Source organism: Leiobunum rupestre, chromosome 5, assembly GCF_980474605.1.
Source record: "Leiobunum rupestre chromosome 5, qqLeiRupe1.1.hap1, whole genome shotgun sequence".
Lineage (NCBI taxonomy): Eukaryota > Metazoa > Arthropoda > Arachnida > Opiliones > Sclerosomatidae > Leiobunum > Leiobunum rupestre.
In genome coordinates this window covers 24,545,882-24,563,472 of record NC_143388.1, presented here as the reverse complement: position 1 = coordinate 24,563,472, position 17,591 = coordinate 24,545,882, and the positions used below count along the sequence as shown (strand labels likewise).

At 38.8% G+C, this 17,591-nt stretch overlaps 3 protein-coding genes across 3 annotated transcripts; 1 reads left to right on the top strand and 2 right to left on the bottom strand.

Annotated features, from left to right (window-relative positions):
• Positions 1 to 472: 472 nt before the first annotated feature.
• JMJD5 (Jumonji domain containing 5) lies at positions 473 to 8,148 on the bottom strand. The gene is made up of 6 exons (XM_090175977.1): positions 8,001 to 8,148; positions 6,111 to 6,457; positions 4,495 to 4,793; positions 3,805 to 3,937; positions 3,547 to 3,738; positions 473 to 1,154 (listed from the first exon to the last, which is right to left on the bottom strand). Exons 2-6 carry the CDS (start codon positions 6,453 to 6,455, stop codon positions 897 to 899), a joined length of 1,227 nt encoding a protein of 408 aa, XP_090032103.1. The 5' UTR covers positions 6,456 to 6,457; positions 8,001 to 8,148; the 3' UTR covers positions 473 to 896.
• A 134-nt stretch (positions 8,149 to 8,282) lies between these two features.
• Positions 8,283 to 10,046, bottom strand: LOC149943919 (ferry endosomal RAB5 effector complex subunit 4-like). The gene is made up of 3 exons (XM_090175978.1): positions 9,063 to 10,046; positions 8,527 to 8,992; positions 8,283 to 8,463 (listed from the first exon to the last, which is right to left on the bottom strand). Exons 1-3 carry the CDS (start codon positions 9,637 to 9,639, stop codon positions 8,373 to 8,375), a joined length of 1,134 nt encoding a protein of 377 aa, XP_090032104.1. The 5' UTR covers positions 9,640 to 10,046; the 3' UTR covers positions 8,283 to 8,372.
• Positions 10,047 to 11,817: 1,771 nt separating this feature from the next.
• On the top strand, positions 11,818 to 17,008 carry LOC149943918 (eEF1A lysine and N-terminal methyltransferase-like). The gene is made up of 13 exons (XM_090176243.1): positions 11,818 to 11,866; positions 12,223 to 12,277; positions 12,398 to 12,626; positions 12,701 to 12,909; positions 12,981 to 13,107; positions 13,518 to 13,639; positions 13,707 to 13,835; positions 13,893 to 14,076; positions 14,127 to 14,301; positions 14,374 to 14,576; positions 14,633 to 14,768; positions 16,545 to 16,673; positions 16,737 to 17,008. The coding sequence occupies exons 1-13, from the start codon at positions 11,818 to 11,820 to the stop codon at positions 17,006 to 17,008; spliced, it is 2,019 nt and encodes a 672-aa protein (XP_090032369.1).
• Positions 17,009 to 17,591: the final 583 nt, after the last annotated feature.

Sequence of the window (17,591 nt, the reverse complement as noted above, 5' to 3'; positions counted from 1 at the left end):
AGACCACTTAACCGATTTTGATGAAATGTTTTGTACTCGCTATAAAATGTTTGCTCTTTCTCATGAATCATTAATTAGCCATAGCTAAAATTTCGTGCAACCAACACTTTATTTCAGGTTGCCGCAGGGCCGTGCTTAGAGGTCTCGCAGCCCCGGGCGAAATGCATGGGCGAAACTGAGTGTAGCGGTCCTCCGGTATATACATCCCCATGGTAAAGTTTTAGCGGCCCTGGGCGACCGCCCTGCTCGACACCCCCTAAGCACGGCCCTGGGTTGCCGGGTTACAATGCGTAGGAGGGTGGTGGAAAGCCCTTCATACCACGCGAGCCAACAGCTCCCTAAAATTTCAGGGTATTCGATAGCATACCTTGCCTATATACTCTGGCGCCGTCACTGACTTGACATGCCAGTGAAATATGTAACAAAATTGATATGAACTGAGGAAAAATCGAAGACTGGTAACTTTGAACTTTAATACTTTCAAACGGTACAATAGAATTGGATACTTTGGCTAACAATGGTAAGGGATTTGATAATTTTTAAATGGAATGTTCTTTTAAAAGTTTTAACCATAAGGAATATATGTTAAGAAAAATATGATTTCGTATTTTAACAATTATGGCGGGGGAAGAATTACGGATTTTTTTTTTAATTTTAAACACTTCAAACGTACCACTTCCAAACCGTTTGGGTAGTTATTCTACGCTACAAGCACCGCGAGCCAATTATTACGATACCATCAAAATAACGTAACGTCTCGAAATTTATGAAAAGAAAAAACGAACTAATATAAGCGTAATTTTGGTGCTGCTTGCTTGATAGATATGAGTTGATTATTATTGTTTTAAAAGTATTAGCGCGATCGTGTCTGGGTGAAAAGCGAGCTATTCTCTGGGTCAAGACCACCAGTAACTAATGGAGAAACTATCGCTGAGGGATCTAACGTAATGCCAGCATTTGGGTGGGATGTACAGAATGTCTCCCGGGCTCAGGACACCTTCCCAGAAGGGGGCTGAAGGGAAGAGTGGAAAGGCTCGAAGGTCGACGTTTTCAACGTCCACCTGACTGGTATTATGAAGGAGATGATCCGAGTGAGGGTATACCATCTGGGAAACTTCTTCGGGGTACAAGCGTACGAATTTTTCACCAAATATCTACGGAAGTTTCAGTTAAGTGATCGGTGTTAAGATTAAGGCTGGTTATCATTGAGCAAAAACGGCGCAACATCGCGCGTCGACGCAAAAAGTTTTATTAAGCTTGGTTTCCACTAGCGCGCGTAACGACGCGTCACTGAACTTTGGTACGTACAAAGGCATTGAGTTGGGTCTAGGTGGTTTCTTTTCGCTTGTTCCGGGATTTCGGAGTAGGGTAACAAGAGTAAGGCTATGACGTCATTTTACTCCGATTCTGTGGTGGAGAATAGTTTCAGTCGGAGTAAAAACGTTTTTCCTAAATGGCTGCCTGTGGCCTTTTTAGCGGATAAATTCTGGCTAGCAGACGACAAAATCCGATTTACTCCTTTACACCTCCTTTTCAGAAGGAGTAAAAAGAGTAGATCTAATACTCCGGAACAAGCGAATAGTTTATGGGGCGGAGTAATTATTATCCCCGGAACAGGCGAATAAAACGTTTGATTGTAAAAAGAGTACACTTTTAGTCCGAGAACAGGTGAAAAGAAACCACCTATTTGGTCGTCTGCTAGTCAAAATTTATCCGCTAAAAAGGCCACAGGCAGCCATTTTGGAAAAACGTTTTTACTCTGACCCAAACTATTCAGTATTCACCACCACAGAATCGGAGTAAAATGACGTCATAGCCTTACTCTTCTTACCCTACTCCGAAATCCCGGAACAAGCGAAAAGAAACCACCTAATATTGTACTTCTAGAACCACAATTTTTTATCTGCTGTGGCTGAGGTCTTGAAGAAGTGCACTTTCTTGAAATCATGTACGATCCGAAACAGTTATCATTATTCGGTGGCGTCACCTATCTTTCGAAGAAAATATATTTTTTTAAATGTCGTCACGTTAGTGGTAGATAGTGCCACTGGCTTTAATTATTCTCACCGCTAACTTGCGGTAGATGAAGCCACCGACTAATGATAACTGTTTTGGCTCGTACATGAAAAAGGGCCCCCGCTATCAAATACCAATTTTGGCTCTAGAAGTACTATATTATAATAATAAATAATAAGTACTATATTCCCAACCATGAGTGTATAATATTGTTACATAAGTGTGACACTTCCTATTCTTCACATGCAAAAGTTTTACTGAGAACTATTCACAAGACAGACTGCATTGTGGGATTCGTCGCCGTTTGGCGTGCGCTTGCTCCCCCGTCACACCATGGATTTAATCCATGGTCACACGTAGCCTTTGACAGCGCCTCTCGACGGGGAGTTTTCTTCTTGTGATTATGTCACTCTGTTACTAGCTCTCAGTAAAATATTCCCCAAAGTGACAAACTTATGGAACAATATTTTAGACTTATGTCCCAACTCAATGTGCAAAGGTTTTTAACCGCGTTAAAAAGTTAACATTATGACGCGCGCTAGTGGAAACGGCTTAGGCTTAACGATAATTTTTTGCGTCGGCATTCGCCTTCGTTGGGTTATGATCCTAGTGAAAACTAGACAAATAACAGATTCTTTCATCGTACTAAAAGTGTCGTCTACTCAACGTAACCCTCTATTTGGGGTAAGGAAGGGAATTAACCGGAATTGGGTACAATACCCGGCTTGTTTTTCCGTTCGATAATCGATAGTCTAAAAATGCTTAAAAAGTCTGTGACCGTAAGTTGTACCATAAGCCTATCATAAGATCCCCCATAAGCAAACGTCTAGGCCTTTTGTGCTACGAGTACACACCCGTTATTAAGTGGCAGGCATTATAAACTGGCACCTCCTAGTGGCTACGTCCTCAACTACGCATTTCTGAAAATAATTTCGCGAAATGGCTTATGAATGCGCGCAAGCCGTGCGCGAACGGACCATCCGGGATAAATCTCCGCCGCCTGGCCTTAGCACCTTCGCCAAGGCTTATTAAAAATTTTATCGCTTTCAAAATTAAAATTAACACTTAAATCTTGGCAAAATAATTCATCAAAATAACTATGAGAAATAAGAGTTGTGTTTATGAAGGTATTTATTTTTCAAATGTTAGACGCGTTTTGTGTGGCATATATCAACCCGAGCGTGGTTGCTCTACCAAGTAAGAGAATGTTTTAGATGTAGAAGTTTTGAAAACGAAGATGGCACTAAGCCCTATCGTCGTACGTTAATTTTCTTACCTCCAGGACAACGCCGTTAACATGGGCCCCTATGGTAGACCTTTGCTTATGGTTACGTTATGATAGGCTGTACCCAAAGTGATGTACATGTAATTCCACGTTTACACCATTTTTTCAAAAGGTGGCGCTAGCAGTCAAGGGCTACTTTGAGAAGACGCGTTTTGGAGAGGGTAGCGCGAGAGGTAGCTTTACTGAAGAATCTTTTATTTGTCTATGGCGCAATCAGGACGTCATAGCGAAATTAGCTTATTTACTTGAGCGAGACAATTGTGCTTGGGGTCATAATGAAGTGGAGAAATTGTTCCCCCTGGTCCAAACCAGCAGTTGATATTCACATCGTCGTTGTCACCCAAGTAACAGTACTCCGGTATTTCAATGTCTTCCTTCAGTTCGGGTATCTGATCGAACAGTTCATGTTGCGCTAAGTAACCGATATTTGGAGGGCTCTGAAATTTAAGAAATAAAGGTAAGTGCAGCAATTGGGAATACATTTAAATCCCCCGAATGAATACTTCGTTTTGAATGTAGGTTTTGACAAAGTCCCTGAGAGGCATTAGCTTTTGTGACCACATTTCGTCAGTGTATTTCTTGCCGATTTCAACCGGAACTGTTCTGAAACCAGCGACTTCCAACAAGTATTCGATACTTTGAACGACGGAAAGAATATTTTTTCAGTTGTTAATTGTCTAATTAAAGGGCCACGGAATCGTTTGAATTTTGAGGGTGGTGCTACAGAATCACGTGTTTTGGGAAGCGGGAAGGGCTGCGTTCAGTAACTCTCAACGAAGTACCTGAAAAATTATTTTCGTTGAGACCGTTGCTAACGTGATGTATGATCTTGTTGAACGCTTTTACGCTTGTTTTAAATTTTGTAAAATATCGTCTGTTGCGGCTTCTGCAGCTAGCCTTACTCCATGCTGCGACGTCACGTGACCGTTGAGCAACTAAAAAACCTTGCTCTTACAACCGATGACTTCGTTGCACAACGAACGGGCAATGTGACGTCAATACCGGAAGTCAAAAAACCCGTTCAGTAAAAAAAAGCTGACTGTTGATCTCAGCGCTGAGATTTTTTAGAGTTTACTGAACGCAGCCAAGGTATGCCCGAGTCACGTGACGGAAGGGGAGGAGCTACCTGAAATTCGGCCCGAAATTTTCAAACGATTCTGTCTACCTTTAATTCCCATAAAACGTTTCCTTACCTCCATTTCTTACAACTCAGGGCTGGCCAGTGATTCGTGATACCTTTGATAATAACGGGTTTGAGGGGATTTTTGTAATTCTTTACGAATATTTCTAAGGATGGGATATGTTCTGATGGTAAAAGGCGGTCTTTCTGGAGGGTCATGGCCGTCTCTGTTTTCGCTTTCTTTACGGGTCTAGATAGGGGTGCCTCTTCAATGGTGATCTTTTTGGAGGCCAATGAAGCGACCTTCGTCAGAACGTTGTCCAGAACGGGAGCCCCCATAAGTAGACCCATATCGCACGTTTCCACCATTTTCTACGTAATAATATTACCTTTAGCACATGTCAGGTCGCCACTGACACCTAGGAGCAACAAACACAGCACCCCACACAAGGAAAACGCAAGCCGTCAAAAGTCGTGGAGTTTCTTGCGTACAATTTTCATTGGTTAGACGCTTTAGCACCTGCTGCCGTTGGAAGGGGAAAATTCTGAAATTGTCTCCCCCCCCCGCCCGTAAAACGTTCAGCGTAAAAGTTCATGCAATGAAATTTGTACACAACACTGCATTAGCGTGTTTAAAGGCTAGCTGCATTATCCTTGTTTGTTGCTCCTAGCTGACACGTTAGGGTCTAGGGGCGTTAAACTATCATTTTTCTTTAGTATTATTCTATTATATTTGTCGACGCCTAATTTCCACTCTCCCGGGCGCAATTTTTGCTAGCTCCAGCCCTGGCAATAGTTGATTTTATAAAATGTCTATACGTTTGCCCAACTTGTTGAAATGTTGCCCTGGAATAGTTCAGCCCATGCCTAAGAATGAGTTCATAAACTCTTTAGTGGGAGAGAAAACGGATTCACAGCAGAAGCGGGGAGGCAACATTTCAACAAGATGGCCAAGGTTATTTTATAAAAAGAACTATTATCCTAAGTATGAAACTTTCGATTGATTCAATATTGCTTGGATCCGCAACTGAACTAAGTAGTATCATCATCATGAATCTATTTAAATAGAATAATGGTAGTATATTATCGTCCTTGTAGTATATTTCGCCTTGGACATATTTAGACATTAGGGGACTCTGTTCCGAACTAAACCTGGATTACGCAATAGCTCTGAAAATCAGTTCAGTGCTAATTGTCATACTCCTAATGATTATGTTAGTTATGCCTTTAGATTGAAACCAACATGTTATGTAGTTAAAGAAATTAACGTGGGTTAGGTCAAAGATAATTTAAACTCGTACCCTAGATTCGAAATCACTCTCTCGCGCGTTGCCGATAGCGTTTACCTACTTCCCGCCGGAACTCAGAAAAAATTCGCTCCATGGTTTGCGCCTTACCGCAACCGATGGAGCCCGATTTTTCTGAGCTCACGTGCCGGAAAAGGGTAAACGCTTCGTAACAAAACCGTCAATGGGAAAGCTCTAAGTATTCGAATCTAGGGTACGAGTTTAAATTATCTTTGGTTAGGTAGAATATACTTTATTTACAACTGCCTAGCATGGACTAATTAATTAGTCCATGTGCCTAGTAAGGAATGCCTAGTGAAGATGGGCTGCCCTCTATGTTTTATACCGCGAACTACTTACGCGAGATATTCAGATAAACAAAACCGAAAGTAACGAGCCCTACCTTGAAGTCGACGTTAGCCTGTTGCGAGACGTGTATCACTTTGAATACGATGACGAAAGAGTACAAATACCTCCAGCACAAGGCGACATCCTTCCAATGTCCGATGTTCAGAATTTGCCACGTGGCGTCGATCAGTTTCTGAATAGACCGGCCCGTGTCCTCGGAAGATAATGTCCAATCCGCGTGTTTGAGTAATTGGCCGTCATTGCTGTAAATTCGTCGTAGTATTTGGCACACGTCGGCGCGAATGAAATAACTAAGGTCCTCCTCTTTCATGTTAGTGAGTATTTCACTTTCATTCGTTGGTAAATGCTGGTGAATGCACTCAAGAACTTTCAAAGCCATATCTGAAAGAGGAATAAATTGGTGGTAAATATGACCGCTTAATACTTGGTTTGAGCAACACCACATCCACGCAAAAAGCTTATGAGGTTAAGCAAATTAAAGCCATTTGATTATAGCCTGCATTGCTAAGGAAAACCACTTTAACCAGTGGGGAGATAACTTGAAAACTCAAAGCGGAAGGAGTTGTTGTTTTTACCCTGTCTACAAGCTGGGATCGAACGCGGACTCCCCGTTGCTGCGAGCCGAAATTATAACCACTAATGTTATCTTCCAATATTGCTAATGTACATTTCCTTCGTATGCTCTATGAGTGACCGTAATGGGTGAGGGGGGGGGGGACGGGGAAATGCCCCCTTTGATGAGCCATTAATGCACTAATAAGGTGGTGCCTTGGGTATTAGCCTAGCTGATTATTATTACTATTATTGCCCCCTCCTTTGAAAAATGCCCGTGGCCCCCGATGAATATAGTGATTTCAAAAACTATTACAGAGGGAAAATATCCCTACGCAGTTCAATTTTTATTCGCGACCGAAAACAAACTCTACGCCCCCTTTGGTTCGCCATTGAAACCTAGATAGGTGGAGGCTAAACTCAGAATTAAAATGGGAGTTACATGACTTTGGCCATAAGTGTATAATATTATTGCATAAGTGTGACGCTTCCTATTCTTAACATTCAAAAGTTTTACTGAGAGCTATTCACAGGACAGACTGCATTACTGGCTTCGCCGCCGTTTTGCGTCCGCTTGCTAACGCGTCACACGTAGCCTTTGACAGCGCTTCGGTAGGGGGAGATTTTCTTCTCTTGATGACGTCACGCCGTTACTAGCTCTCAGTAAAATGTTCCACAAAGTGACAAACTTATGGAACGATATTAAAGACTTATGCTTTGGCCTATCACATTTTTTTTTAAATAAATGGGATTGATGAATGATGAATTTATGATATGCCATATTCGTCATTATTTAGGTAAATTTTTCACTAGTCAAAACGACTAGTGAGCTCCCGGATTTCGATTTAATTTTAGTCCAACCCTTGGCGCAACCTCGTAAAAGATATCGCCGTTACGCCACCTAGACTCGTTTCGGTCGAGAATATTTACATCATTAAAGCTGGTTTTCACTAGGCCAATTATAACGCCACGACGGTGGACGCTTGGATTAATAAAGGAGTGACATATCTAGAAAGCGAAGCTTCTTTAATAATCCAAGGTGGACGTCGACGCCAAAAAATGCATTAGGCCTAACGGTGATTTTTTTGCGTCGATGCTCGCCGTCGCGTCATTTTTTTGGCTCTAGTGCAAACCGGCATTTTATCGGAGTAATACCGGCAGTAAATGTTAAGACGTGATGTGGTGAAACAGCGACGGTTTCATGGATACTTCACTCTAAAATATATATTATAAACTTCTTTTATAATTAAAAGGGACTTTTAAATTTTATTCACTATGTCACCTGCGAATTTGCAAAGGGAAACGCGACAATGCACACCCTTATTTTACGCACTTCCAGGTGACTCAAAGTTCAAATTTGAGGAATATTTACCAGTTATCTAAAGATAATCTTGTTGACTTTCGTTAAATCTGGGCGGTTGCTTTCGTTGTTACTTTTTATCCCACAGTTTTAATGTTAATTTTGTTCGAGTAAAATTTATGGATTTGAGATATGAGAGTTTTTTTTCACTATCTAAAATACTGAAAGCCTTTTTGATATAGCTTCGCTAAATTCTAATACTAAAGGCTGGGTCGAGATATACAAGAATTTTCAAATATTAAAATTTTGGAAGAAAATCATAAATAATTGAAAACTAATAAAGAAAAACTTAAGGCCAAATAAAACATTTATTAGAAATAAATAAAGAGTAGTTTAAATAACGAAACAAAAATAAGAAAAAATATGGGCTATTAAATTAATAAGTTAATCCATCTTCATAACAACTTTGCCCACGCGAACTTCTTCCAGGCAAGCCATGGTATCCGCAGCAGCTTCGAACGAAATGGTGTGATGTCTGAAATAATATCATAACTATATAATTAATTCCTTAAGCCTGTCGCTTAATAGAAATAATTACATATTTGGTGTTATGACGCCGTCTGAAACTTTTTCCATGATATCCATCAAGATGTGAAGATATCTGCCTTGGTGGCTGCTGGAAAGGGTCCAGGCATGTTCAAAGAGGAAGCCAACACTGGCGCATTTCATATACAGGGTTTGAGAGTTAGGCGGATCGAGCTGAAGATTGCATTTTGAAGTAATCCAACGTCCCCCAACGGATAAACACGATATTAACTCATTTTTCGATGGTACTGGGTACGTGTAGTTGTTGTCATTGGTAATGATTTTGAAATCCTCATCAGAAAAGAGCGTGACTCCATTGTCGACAATTATATCAACACCTAATCCTTCAGTTTCCTCCATACAAGCGGATCGAACTATTCCTCCTCCATTGCCTTTATTGTTGCTGTTACGAATATTGGCATGCAATGGATTCATTCTTTTGCTCAAATCAATTTTCAGAGCAATCTGGTCTTCCAAGCCTGTCAGAGGTTTCATTGCGTTAAATAACTAAAGAAAGCCCTGACCTAAATTTTAAGAAAATTTACAAACCTTCCAAATACAATTTTTCATCTTCGCTACTGGCTGTAGTGATGACTTTGGCACCCCAATGGGAAGCAAGTTGAATGGCCAGACTTCCAAAGGAAGATGCTCCATCCATGACAAGAATTGAGTCCCCGCCAGTCAGTCTTCCTAGGTAGTGCAGGGCAGTATAGGCTCTGACTGCATCTCCGATACATCCAGCAGCATCAACAAATGTTACGTTGTCAGGTTTCTTAGTGACTTCGAATTCGTGCAATACTACAAACTCTGCGCATCCAGATTGGCCATAGTCAAGGGGAATTACACCAACAACCTCATCACCAGGCTTCAGGGTGGAAACTGCCGCTCCAACATCTCGAACAATACCAGCTATATCTTGACCTACTGGGTATCGATTTAGGCTGTATGTTTTGTAGAGACGTTTCAAAACATTGTCATCAATTAAGGACAAGGAACAGGCTTTGATTTCGACAAGTATGGAATATTCATCAATCACCGGTATGTCAATAATCTCGTGGAAATATCTCATGGTGGTTTCTATACATTCTTTGAACACACCCCTCGAGGTTTTAATTCCTGGAGCCATGATGGGGGTGTTGTTGTTGCGAGAATTGCGTTGGGTATCCAGGGCCTTTAGGCTGCAGAAACTATTGAAGTTGAGAGCATTTCCAAGTGTCTTGGAAACGTTGATGATGGACCTGATGCAGTAAATTTCGTCTGGGGTGCCGAATCCGGATAGAGTTATCACTGGTGTTAAGTTTTTACTAAAAATCTACTTAACTTCAAACTTATTCGTTTCATTGGGCGAGAAACTATATTAAACTTTACTATATCTTTGTAGGGTTGTAATAATTAAATCGTCTCTATCTTTCGTATCGATTAGAGAACAATGAGCAGCCGCAGAAAGATGATGTCCCGCTGCGCCGCAGCTGCGAAGCTTCGAAATTGGAGGGGAGGGAAGGGGTTAAATTTCCGTCCTTCACCTTGACCTCATTATCACGTGACTACTGCAGATATATTATTTGTTCACTAGAGACACGATCAAGAGGAAATGGTTTTTGATGGTACACTCTAGACTGACTCCTTTTGAGAATAATGTAAACTAATAAAATAATGAAGCGCGTAACGCGTGAAAAAAAGTGTTGGTAAGGTATTGGCCAAAAAAAATTAAACATATATGATTGGCAATAGTTTTTAAATATCTTAACAGGGGCGACTTTTCGCCTAGGGTCCACGATTTTATGCCTGATTTTAGTGGAATAATTTTACCCAATAGAGGGATGGGTCTGAAACGTACCATTTTGTGTTATGTTTCGGGGGGGGGGTGTGCAAAATGGCGCCAAATATCACACTGCACCAAAGGGCCTTAAGTGGTATAAACGCACCTCTGTAGGAGCAAAGATAATCTAAACTACGTACCCTAGATTGGAAATGCAGCGAGATTCCTACGGGCTCCCGTCTAACCATACGATTCCCTAGTTGCGGGGGGCAATGTAATAGCGTGGGGGTAAAAAGTCTGAAAAATTCAGTTCGGTTCAGTTTTAAACCTGGCAGTCTAAACAAAAAAAAAATCGGGACTGGAGGACGAGGCCCGAGGGTTCGACCAAAGATAATTTAAACTCGTACCCTAGATTCGAAATCACTCTCTCGCGCGTTGCCGATAGCGTTTACCTACTTCCCGCCGGAACTCAGAAAAAATTCGCTCCATGGTTTGCGCCTTACCGCAACCACGGCCAACTTCGATCACGCGCTATATAGCGCGGCAGCGCGTGATCGAAGTTGGCCGTGCCGCAACCGATGGAGCCCGATTTTTCTGAGGTCACGTGCCGGAAAAGAGTAAACGCTTCGTAACAAAACCGTCAATGGGAAAGCTCGCAGTATTCGAATCTCAAGGTTCGTAGAGAAAAATACACTATCTAAGGTACGAGTTTAAATTATCTTTGGTTCGACCAAGTTTGATTTGAAGCGCAAATTTTCTTTATTTTACTGATTGGATTTCAAAGGTATTTGTTTTAAGTTACATTAACCAGATATAATATTAAACTAAGGTTTATTTTATTTTACCAAGGTGTAAACTAAATATGGGAAAATCTTGCCAATTCAAGAGTTGTAAGAACTATCTCAAATCATCTTTAATCATAAGTTGAGTTAAATTGAAATTGTAGCGAAGTTTATTAATACGTTGGTAATGGAATGCTTCATTTGTCATCATTTTTATTGGATGTGCCTAAATTTATTTCTAAGCAAAGCTGTATAAAAAGAATAAAAATATAGATTCAATCTCTTCATTGGGCAAAGATATTAATTTTGAAGCGTTTTTTACCCCTAAAATTATATTTAAAACAAACAATTTATGACTACATCGATGATAATTAACATTGTAATACTAACCAAACGGCTTTTTATATTTGGGTTGTTTCTTTTGACAATAAGCGTAATCCATTTTTAGCCCGAGGCCCGAACGAGGTCCAGATACTGAAGCAGACGAACCCGCTGAAACTTTTCAGACTAAACTTCCACCCCCCCCCCCTCTCCCACTAGGGAATCGCATGAGACAACGCATTTCGCGTACGTAGGAGGCAGAGTTTGTGGATGGCCATGTGAGGACGACCACCAATCCCCCAACGAGTGGTCGGAATACTTCCGCCACGGATGTCCCCACCCCTGTCCCCACGTATCCCCCCGTTGGCGTGGCCGTTACACTTATCTCACCCTGATTAATCGGTTATTGTGTGCTGGTGTCTAAGGCCTTTGGTCGACACCGATGTGTGTATCTCAAAAAAAAACGCACCTCTGTAACTTATTCAAAGACGGTATGAATAATATGGGATAACCTGGCATGTTGAAAATGGGCCAAGTGCAACTTTGGCCAAGTGAACCTTATTTACGAGGAAAATAACTAGATGTCACCTCTTGAGAACTCGCCCGCGAGTGTAGTACTGTAGCTATATTCTTTGGTAGTAGTTTTCAATTACATCATAACGTTACTCTAACAGCTCCGAATTATTATCAGCTTTCTAAAATTGTTAAGCCTAAGTTGATTAACAGCGAAATCTAGAAAAGCGGAAACATATTTTCTATATACGTGTATTTTGTTTTTAAATCTTTGGGTAATGAAAAAATAATGTAAAGATGAGTCTCTTACCTAAAAATGTTTCATGTTTCAAAGACGATTCGTATTGGAATCAATTTTTCGAAAGGAGAGGAAGCCACGCTTTTGAATGGTATAAGCCTCGGCTCACTGCATGTGCTGCCATCTATTTTACGAATTATGTTAATTTTCTTAAAATTTTAATTTAAATTGTGTTTTATATATTCCATTCTAATGCTTTGAAACTTGTTAGGTACGGTGAATACCCAGAATTATCCAATATTCTTCATAAGTATGTTAAACCGAAAGACATTATACTCTCTGTGGGTTGTGGAAATTCTACATTAAGCGAAAATTTATATGATTTGGGCTACATTAATAATGTAAATATTGACATAAGTAACACTGTGATAAAACAAATGAAATTGAAACATGGAGAGATAAGGCCATCTTTGATATTTGAAGAAATGGATGTTACAAAGGTGAAACTATCTAACTTTGGAAGTCTTATAATTTTTCAATATTTGCTTGTTAATATTGATTTTCTCTTGTATAGATGTCATTTGATAATGAAAAATTCAGCGTGGTTTTGGATAAAGGAACACTAGATGCTTTAACAACTGATGATTCTACAGAATCACTGAAGAAAGCTGACGATATGATTATAGAAATATACAGGGTACTCAAATATGCAGGAAGATACATCTGTGTTAGTTTGCTTCAAAAGCATATTTTAAATCAACTTTTAGAGTCAGCCACAAGATTGTAAGTTTTTCTTAAACTCTACTATGTTTTATAGTTTGTAAAAAAAACCAGGTTTGCTTTAACTTTTTAAGGGGTTTAATGCTAAGAATTCATCGATGTGTTGAAGCTGAGCAAAAAGAATTTTCTTCCAAACAGATCTCATTCCCAGTCTTTGTGGTTGTTTGCACAAAGATAAAGTCCATTCTTGGAATGAATCAAGTATGAGCAATTCCTGTTTTTGTACAAAGCTTATATAGATTTGCGCAAGGCTTAGTTCGTTTCGCGCAAGGCTTAGTTCGTTTCGCGCAAGGCTTAGTTCGTTTCGCGCAAGGCTTAGTTCGTTTCGCGCAAGGCTTAGTTCGTTTCGCGCAAGGCTTAGTTCGTTTCGCGCAAGGCTTAGTTCGTTTCGCGCAAGGCTTAGTTCGTTTCGCGCAAGGCTTAGTTCGTTTCGCGCAAGGCTTAGTTCGTTTCGCGCAAGGCTTGGCTCGTTTCGCGCAAGGCTTGGCTCGTTTCGCGCAAAGCTTGGCTCGTTTCGCGCAATGCTTGCTTTGCTTGGCGCCATGTATTACAAGGCTTAGCCCCTTTTGTTTTAGCTAAGGATTGACTTATTTCTAATATACTTTTCATAGATTTTAGAATTTGTGGAAGATGATGCATCTACAGCAAAAAGATTTCAAAATAAAATTGAACTAGAAAATATTGTACAAAGCCTCCAACAATACTCCTTTTTATGTCACCAGCTGAATACGAAGTGGGAGAGACACAGTTGTGAATTCTATATTCCAAATTTTTCTAATATATTTGGTTATCATATACAGAAAGTTGACTGAAGATGTAACGCTAGATCTTTATAGTAACTCTAATCAGCATCCTCGCTATACCATATTTGTTGTTGATGGTAAAAAGGGAGACTTGAAATACGGTGTTTTCATAGTACCCCAAGGAAGGTAATACCTAATTGAAATATGTTTATTTAATGTTATCTAAATTAATTTATACATTAGAGAAACTGAATGGCTATTTTCATCAGAAGAGGGCAGGCAGCAACTAAGAATATCTGCAAAATGTCAACGGCTGGTGGTTGTTCACTTGAATCGACACCACAAATACTCCTCTCTGGATGAAGTCAAAAGTGAAATATCAGAGAGAGCCCTGGATTTTGCTCCCATTAAACTTCAGTCATCACAAGTATGTTATTCATTTATTTCTTCAAACCCTTGTATATATTCCATATTTAGGTGCCAATTATGTCGTTGGGTGAAAGTATTGGGTCTAGAAATGTTATATTTAATGGAACATCACCCACAACGGGGGATTATTTTATTGAAGATGTTGATCTTGATGGTACCTTATATAGGAGACTCATTTTTGTGTCAAATCAAAATGTTATCCAGTCTGAATCAAAAATGAGAAGTAATTTAATTTAAATTTGCAAACGATGGTGTCATAGTTTATATTTATAATTGATGGTTCTTTACTTGACAGATATTAAAAAGAAGAAAAAGAGCAAAACTATCAACAATAAAATCGAAGTTGATCCGAGTTTTTTAACATGTCAACACCATGCCAATATGATTGCGGGTTTTGGGTTCCTCCCTTTGGAATTAATGCAAGACAAGGTCAAAGCTCTAGTTGTTGGTCTTGGAGGGGGAAGTTTACCTGTTTATATTCAGTCTTATTTAAAAAATGTAGGCAAAAATTTTTTTCTTTAATTTTTGGTGTATTTTGATAATTTTTCTCTTAGGTAACTTTAGATGTTGTTGATATTGACGAAGCTATAGTTTCCATTGCAAAAGAGTGGTTTAATTTCACTCCAAATGAAAGTTTGAAAGTTCATGTTGAAAATGGAATAAATTTTATTCAAACTGCAGCTAAAAATGGTAAGATGATATCTCTCTTTGATGGTACCATCACTTTGGGGTTCTATGGTAATGAGAAAGCTGATGTCCTAGCCAAGAAGGGGGCAGAGGCTGGGTTCTGAACCTGCTGTTCCTATCCCCTCTAGCATAGTGTACGGCCCTATCTCAAATTTTATAACTGACCGTCAACTCAAGCTTTGGGTTGAGATAGATGGCCAAAGGCAGGTAAAGAGTTTATCTCGGGCCCCTCTAGGCAGAGAGCAAAGGAGTTGCTCTCGCTCTCCAAGTCCAATATTGGTCGTGGCCTACTAACAGGCCACTGCCTATTTAACAGATATCTTTACTTGATTGGAATCGATGACGATCCAATCTGTAGGGCTTGTCAGATGGAGGAGGAAACCTCCTTTCATGTACTTATTACGCGGCCTAAAGGTTCGAGCATCTTGGTATGCATCAGTTGGAAACCGCTGATTTCTATAACATATCGGTCAAGCGGATTCTCAGTTTTGTGTCGGATATCGGACTTTTTAAGTCATAAGGTTTGGGGTTGCACAATGGACCAAGTGCACGAGTGGACATATCTTTAGTAGGGGTGTGCAAAATATTTGGTTAGATCGAATACTAAATCGAATATACGATTCGTTGAATCGAATAGCATTTGGGAAAGTTCGCGAATATTCGTTTTTCTTGATCAAATAGTCGAATATTCGAAAAGATAGGAAAAAAGTATTTAGTATTTTCTAATAGTTTGCAAACTGATCGAATAACCGCGGGTCTTTTTCTACTTTGTTGAGTTTCAAGGCCATCCAAGGAGAACGCTGTGAAATTTCCGAACTAGTGCTTATTTCTGGCACCTCTCTTTAGGCCACAGCAGCAAGGACTATATAATGAGTAACTTGCACGTCCATTATTCATACCGTGTGTATTAAAACTTCTTAGCAAAAGGCAGAAGCTGTTTTTTCTAGCGCCTATTGGCTAGATTATTCGCGTGTTCTTTGTTATGGAATTTTCTAGAATAGCAAAGTAAAACTAAAACTAATACCGTTTTATGTTTGCCTTGATTCCGTTGAGACTTTTTGTCCTGTCTAGCTGAACGCTTTTTTATAAAATATTATCTGCTGTGTCGTCCGCAGCTAGCCTTCCCGTGTGCTGTGACGTCACGATTCGGTTTAATTAAATTAAATATTATTTTTTTATTTGTAATAAAAGATCTGCTCCTTCGTGTTTTACATATATTTAAAAACTCGAGATTTTAATGAAGTTTTTGCAAAGCATGAAAAATATAGCAGATCCTTTGATTTTAATTGTAGTTAGTAGTTACTAAAAAATAAAAGTCGCTAGCTGACTTGGACCTGGGGTAGTTAAACTTTAAAAATCTGTATTTTAAATTTTGTAAGTTTTCTTTGGAAAAGTTTAGTATTATAGTTTAAATTTATTAAATAAAATAAAATATAAATTATACATTTGGTTTAGTATTTTACGATTGCAAGTAAAATGAACAGTGATTTCAATTACTTTTTTATTTTTTTGACAAATATGCAAACTATTTGGTTATTTCAAAACCAAATACGTCAAATTATTTGGTATTCGAAATACTATTTGGTATTTGATCAGTTAACTGGCTTAAAATTTTGCTCTAATAATATTCGACCAAATTATTGGATGTTATAAATATTCGATTTGGTATTTGACATGCCTTGAAAAAAATATTTGATATTCGATTCGATCCCCCAAAAATGGTATTTGCACACCTCTTCTCCCCACTCATCAAAATTAACCATCGCTTTTATATTTCAGAAGTCAAATATGATGCAATATTATTAGATGTAAATAATAAAGATGTTTCAGAGGGTCTTAGTGTTCCACCACCTGCCTTTTTGGAACTGGAATTTTTAAGATGTGTTCAAAGTACTTTAAGTGAAACTGGTAAATATTATTTCGGCTTTATAGAATTCATTTATACCACTAATTTTGGTTATTTTTTTTAAGGTATTCTTATTTTAAACTTGGTATGCCGCAATAAACAGCTTAAAAATAAGATCTATACAGATTTATTGTCTGTTTTTGGTCCTTTTTTCTACGTACTCGTGCCTGAAGAAGTAAATGAAATAATTTACCTTTCGCGTAATAAAAAGCCCTCATCCCTAGATAATTTCAAGGATAATTTAATTAAGATAAATGGTGTTATTAAATCCCAAATAAATAATGAATTACTAGATATGAAAGATTTTATAGATATATTAAAATTATTTCATGGTTAAAATTTGACATTGATCATTGTTTCTGTTAATTTTAATAAAACCCACTATCATTATCTACCTTTGTGTTGGCTTTCATAAGGAAAATTGACAGTAGTTAGGGGTGTACGAGTCACGTTTTTTTCGCACCGAGTTTGAACCTGAAAAACCTAGAAAGTTAGTAACAAGTCTTAAAATTGTTTTAAATATTTTCTAATTAAATGAACTTGAAAAATATTATTAGTTCTCTTAATTACATAACCTTAACTTTCTTGAGAATTTTATTCCCTTAAATTTTTATTTTGTAGGTTTTGATGGATTGACAGTTAATGTCTAAAAAGCCTTTGTAGTTTTCTTAAGCATGTGCGAATATTTATTTTGGGTTTTCGGGTCGAGTATCGGGTATTAAAAATTTTGCTTTTCGAGTATCGAGTCGAGTATCTAAATTTTATCGGGTTTTCGAGTATTTAGGCTTAGATTAAAAAAGGGGGTTTCGAGTACTCGAGTAACCTCGGGTACTTGAGTAACTTCGAGTACTCGAATAATTATGCTTAGCTAAAAATTATGGTTCGAGTATTCAGTTCTAAATTTTATTAGGAAAAAACAA

What these genes read in the sequence shown, in the direction of transcription:
- JMJD5 (XM_090175977.1), bottom strand. Translation starts at nt 6,455, where the DNA reads ATGGCTTTGAAAGTTCTTGAGTGCATTCACCAGCATTTACCAACGAAT. An exon ending in CTGAGTTGTAAGAAATGGAG is followed by an intron (nt 3,938 to 4,494) that starts GTAAGGAAACGT and finishes CGTCGTTCAAAG; the next exon opens with TATCGAATACTTGTTGGAAG. An exon ending in AGCACAATTGTCTCGCTCAA is followed by an intron (nt 1,155 to 3,546) that starts GTAAATAAGCTA and finishes AAACTTCCGTAG; the next exon opens with ATATTTGGTGAAAAATTCGT.
- LOC149943919 (XM_090175978.1), bottom strand. Translation starts at nt 9,639, where the DNA reads ATGGCTCCAGGAATTAAAACCTCGAGGGGTGTGTTCAAAGAATGTATA. An exon ending in TGAAAAATTGTATTTGGAAG is followed by an intron (nt 8,993 to 9,062) that starts GTTTGTAAATTT and finishes AACCTCTGACAG; the next exon opens with GCTTGGAAGACCAGATTGCT. An exon ending in GGCGTCATAACACCAAATAT is followed by an intron (nt 8,464 to 8,526) that starts GTAATTATTTCT and finishes ATATTATTTCAG; the next exon opens with ACATCACACCATTTCGTTCG.
- LOC149943918 (XM_090176243.1), top strand. Translation starts at nt 11,818, where the DNA reads ATGTGTGTATCTCAAAAAAAAACGCACCTCTGTAACTTATTCAAAGAC. An exon ending in GGAAGCCACGCTTTTGAATG is followed by an intron (nt 12,278 to 12,397) that starts GTATAAGCCTCG and finishes GAAACTTGTTAG; the next exon opens with GTACGGTGAATACCCAGAAT. An exon ending in TCAAACTGCAGCTAAAAATG is followed by an intron (nt 14,769 to 16,544) that starts GTAAGATGATAT and finishes TTTATATTTCAG; the next exon opens with AAGTCAAATATGATGCAATA.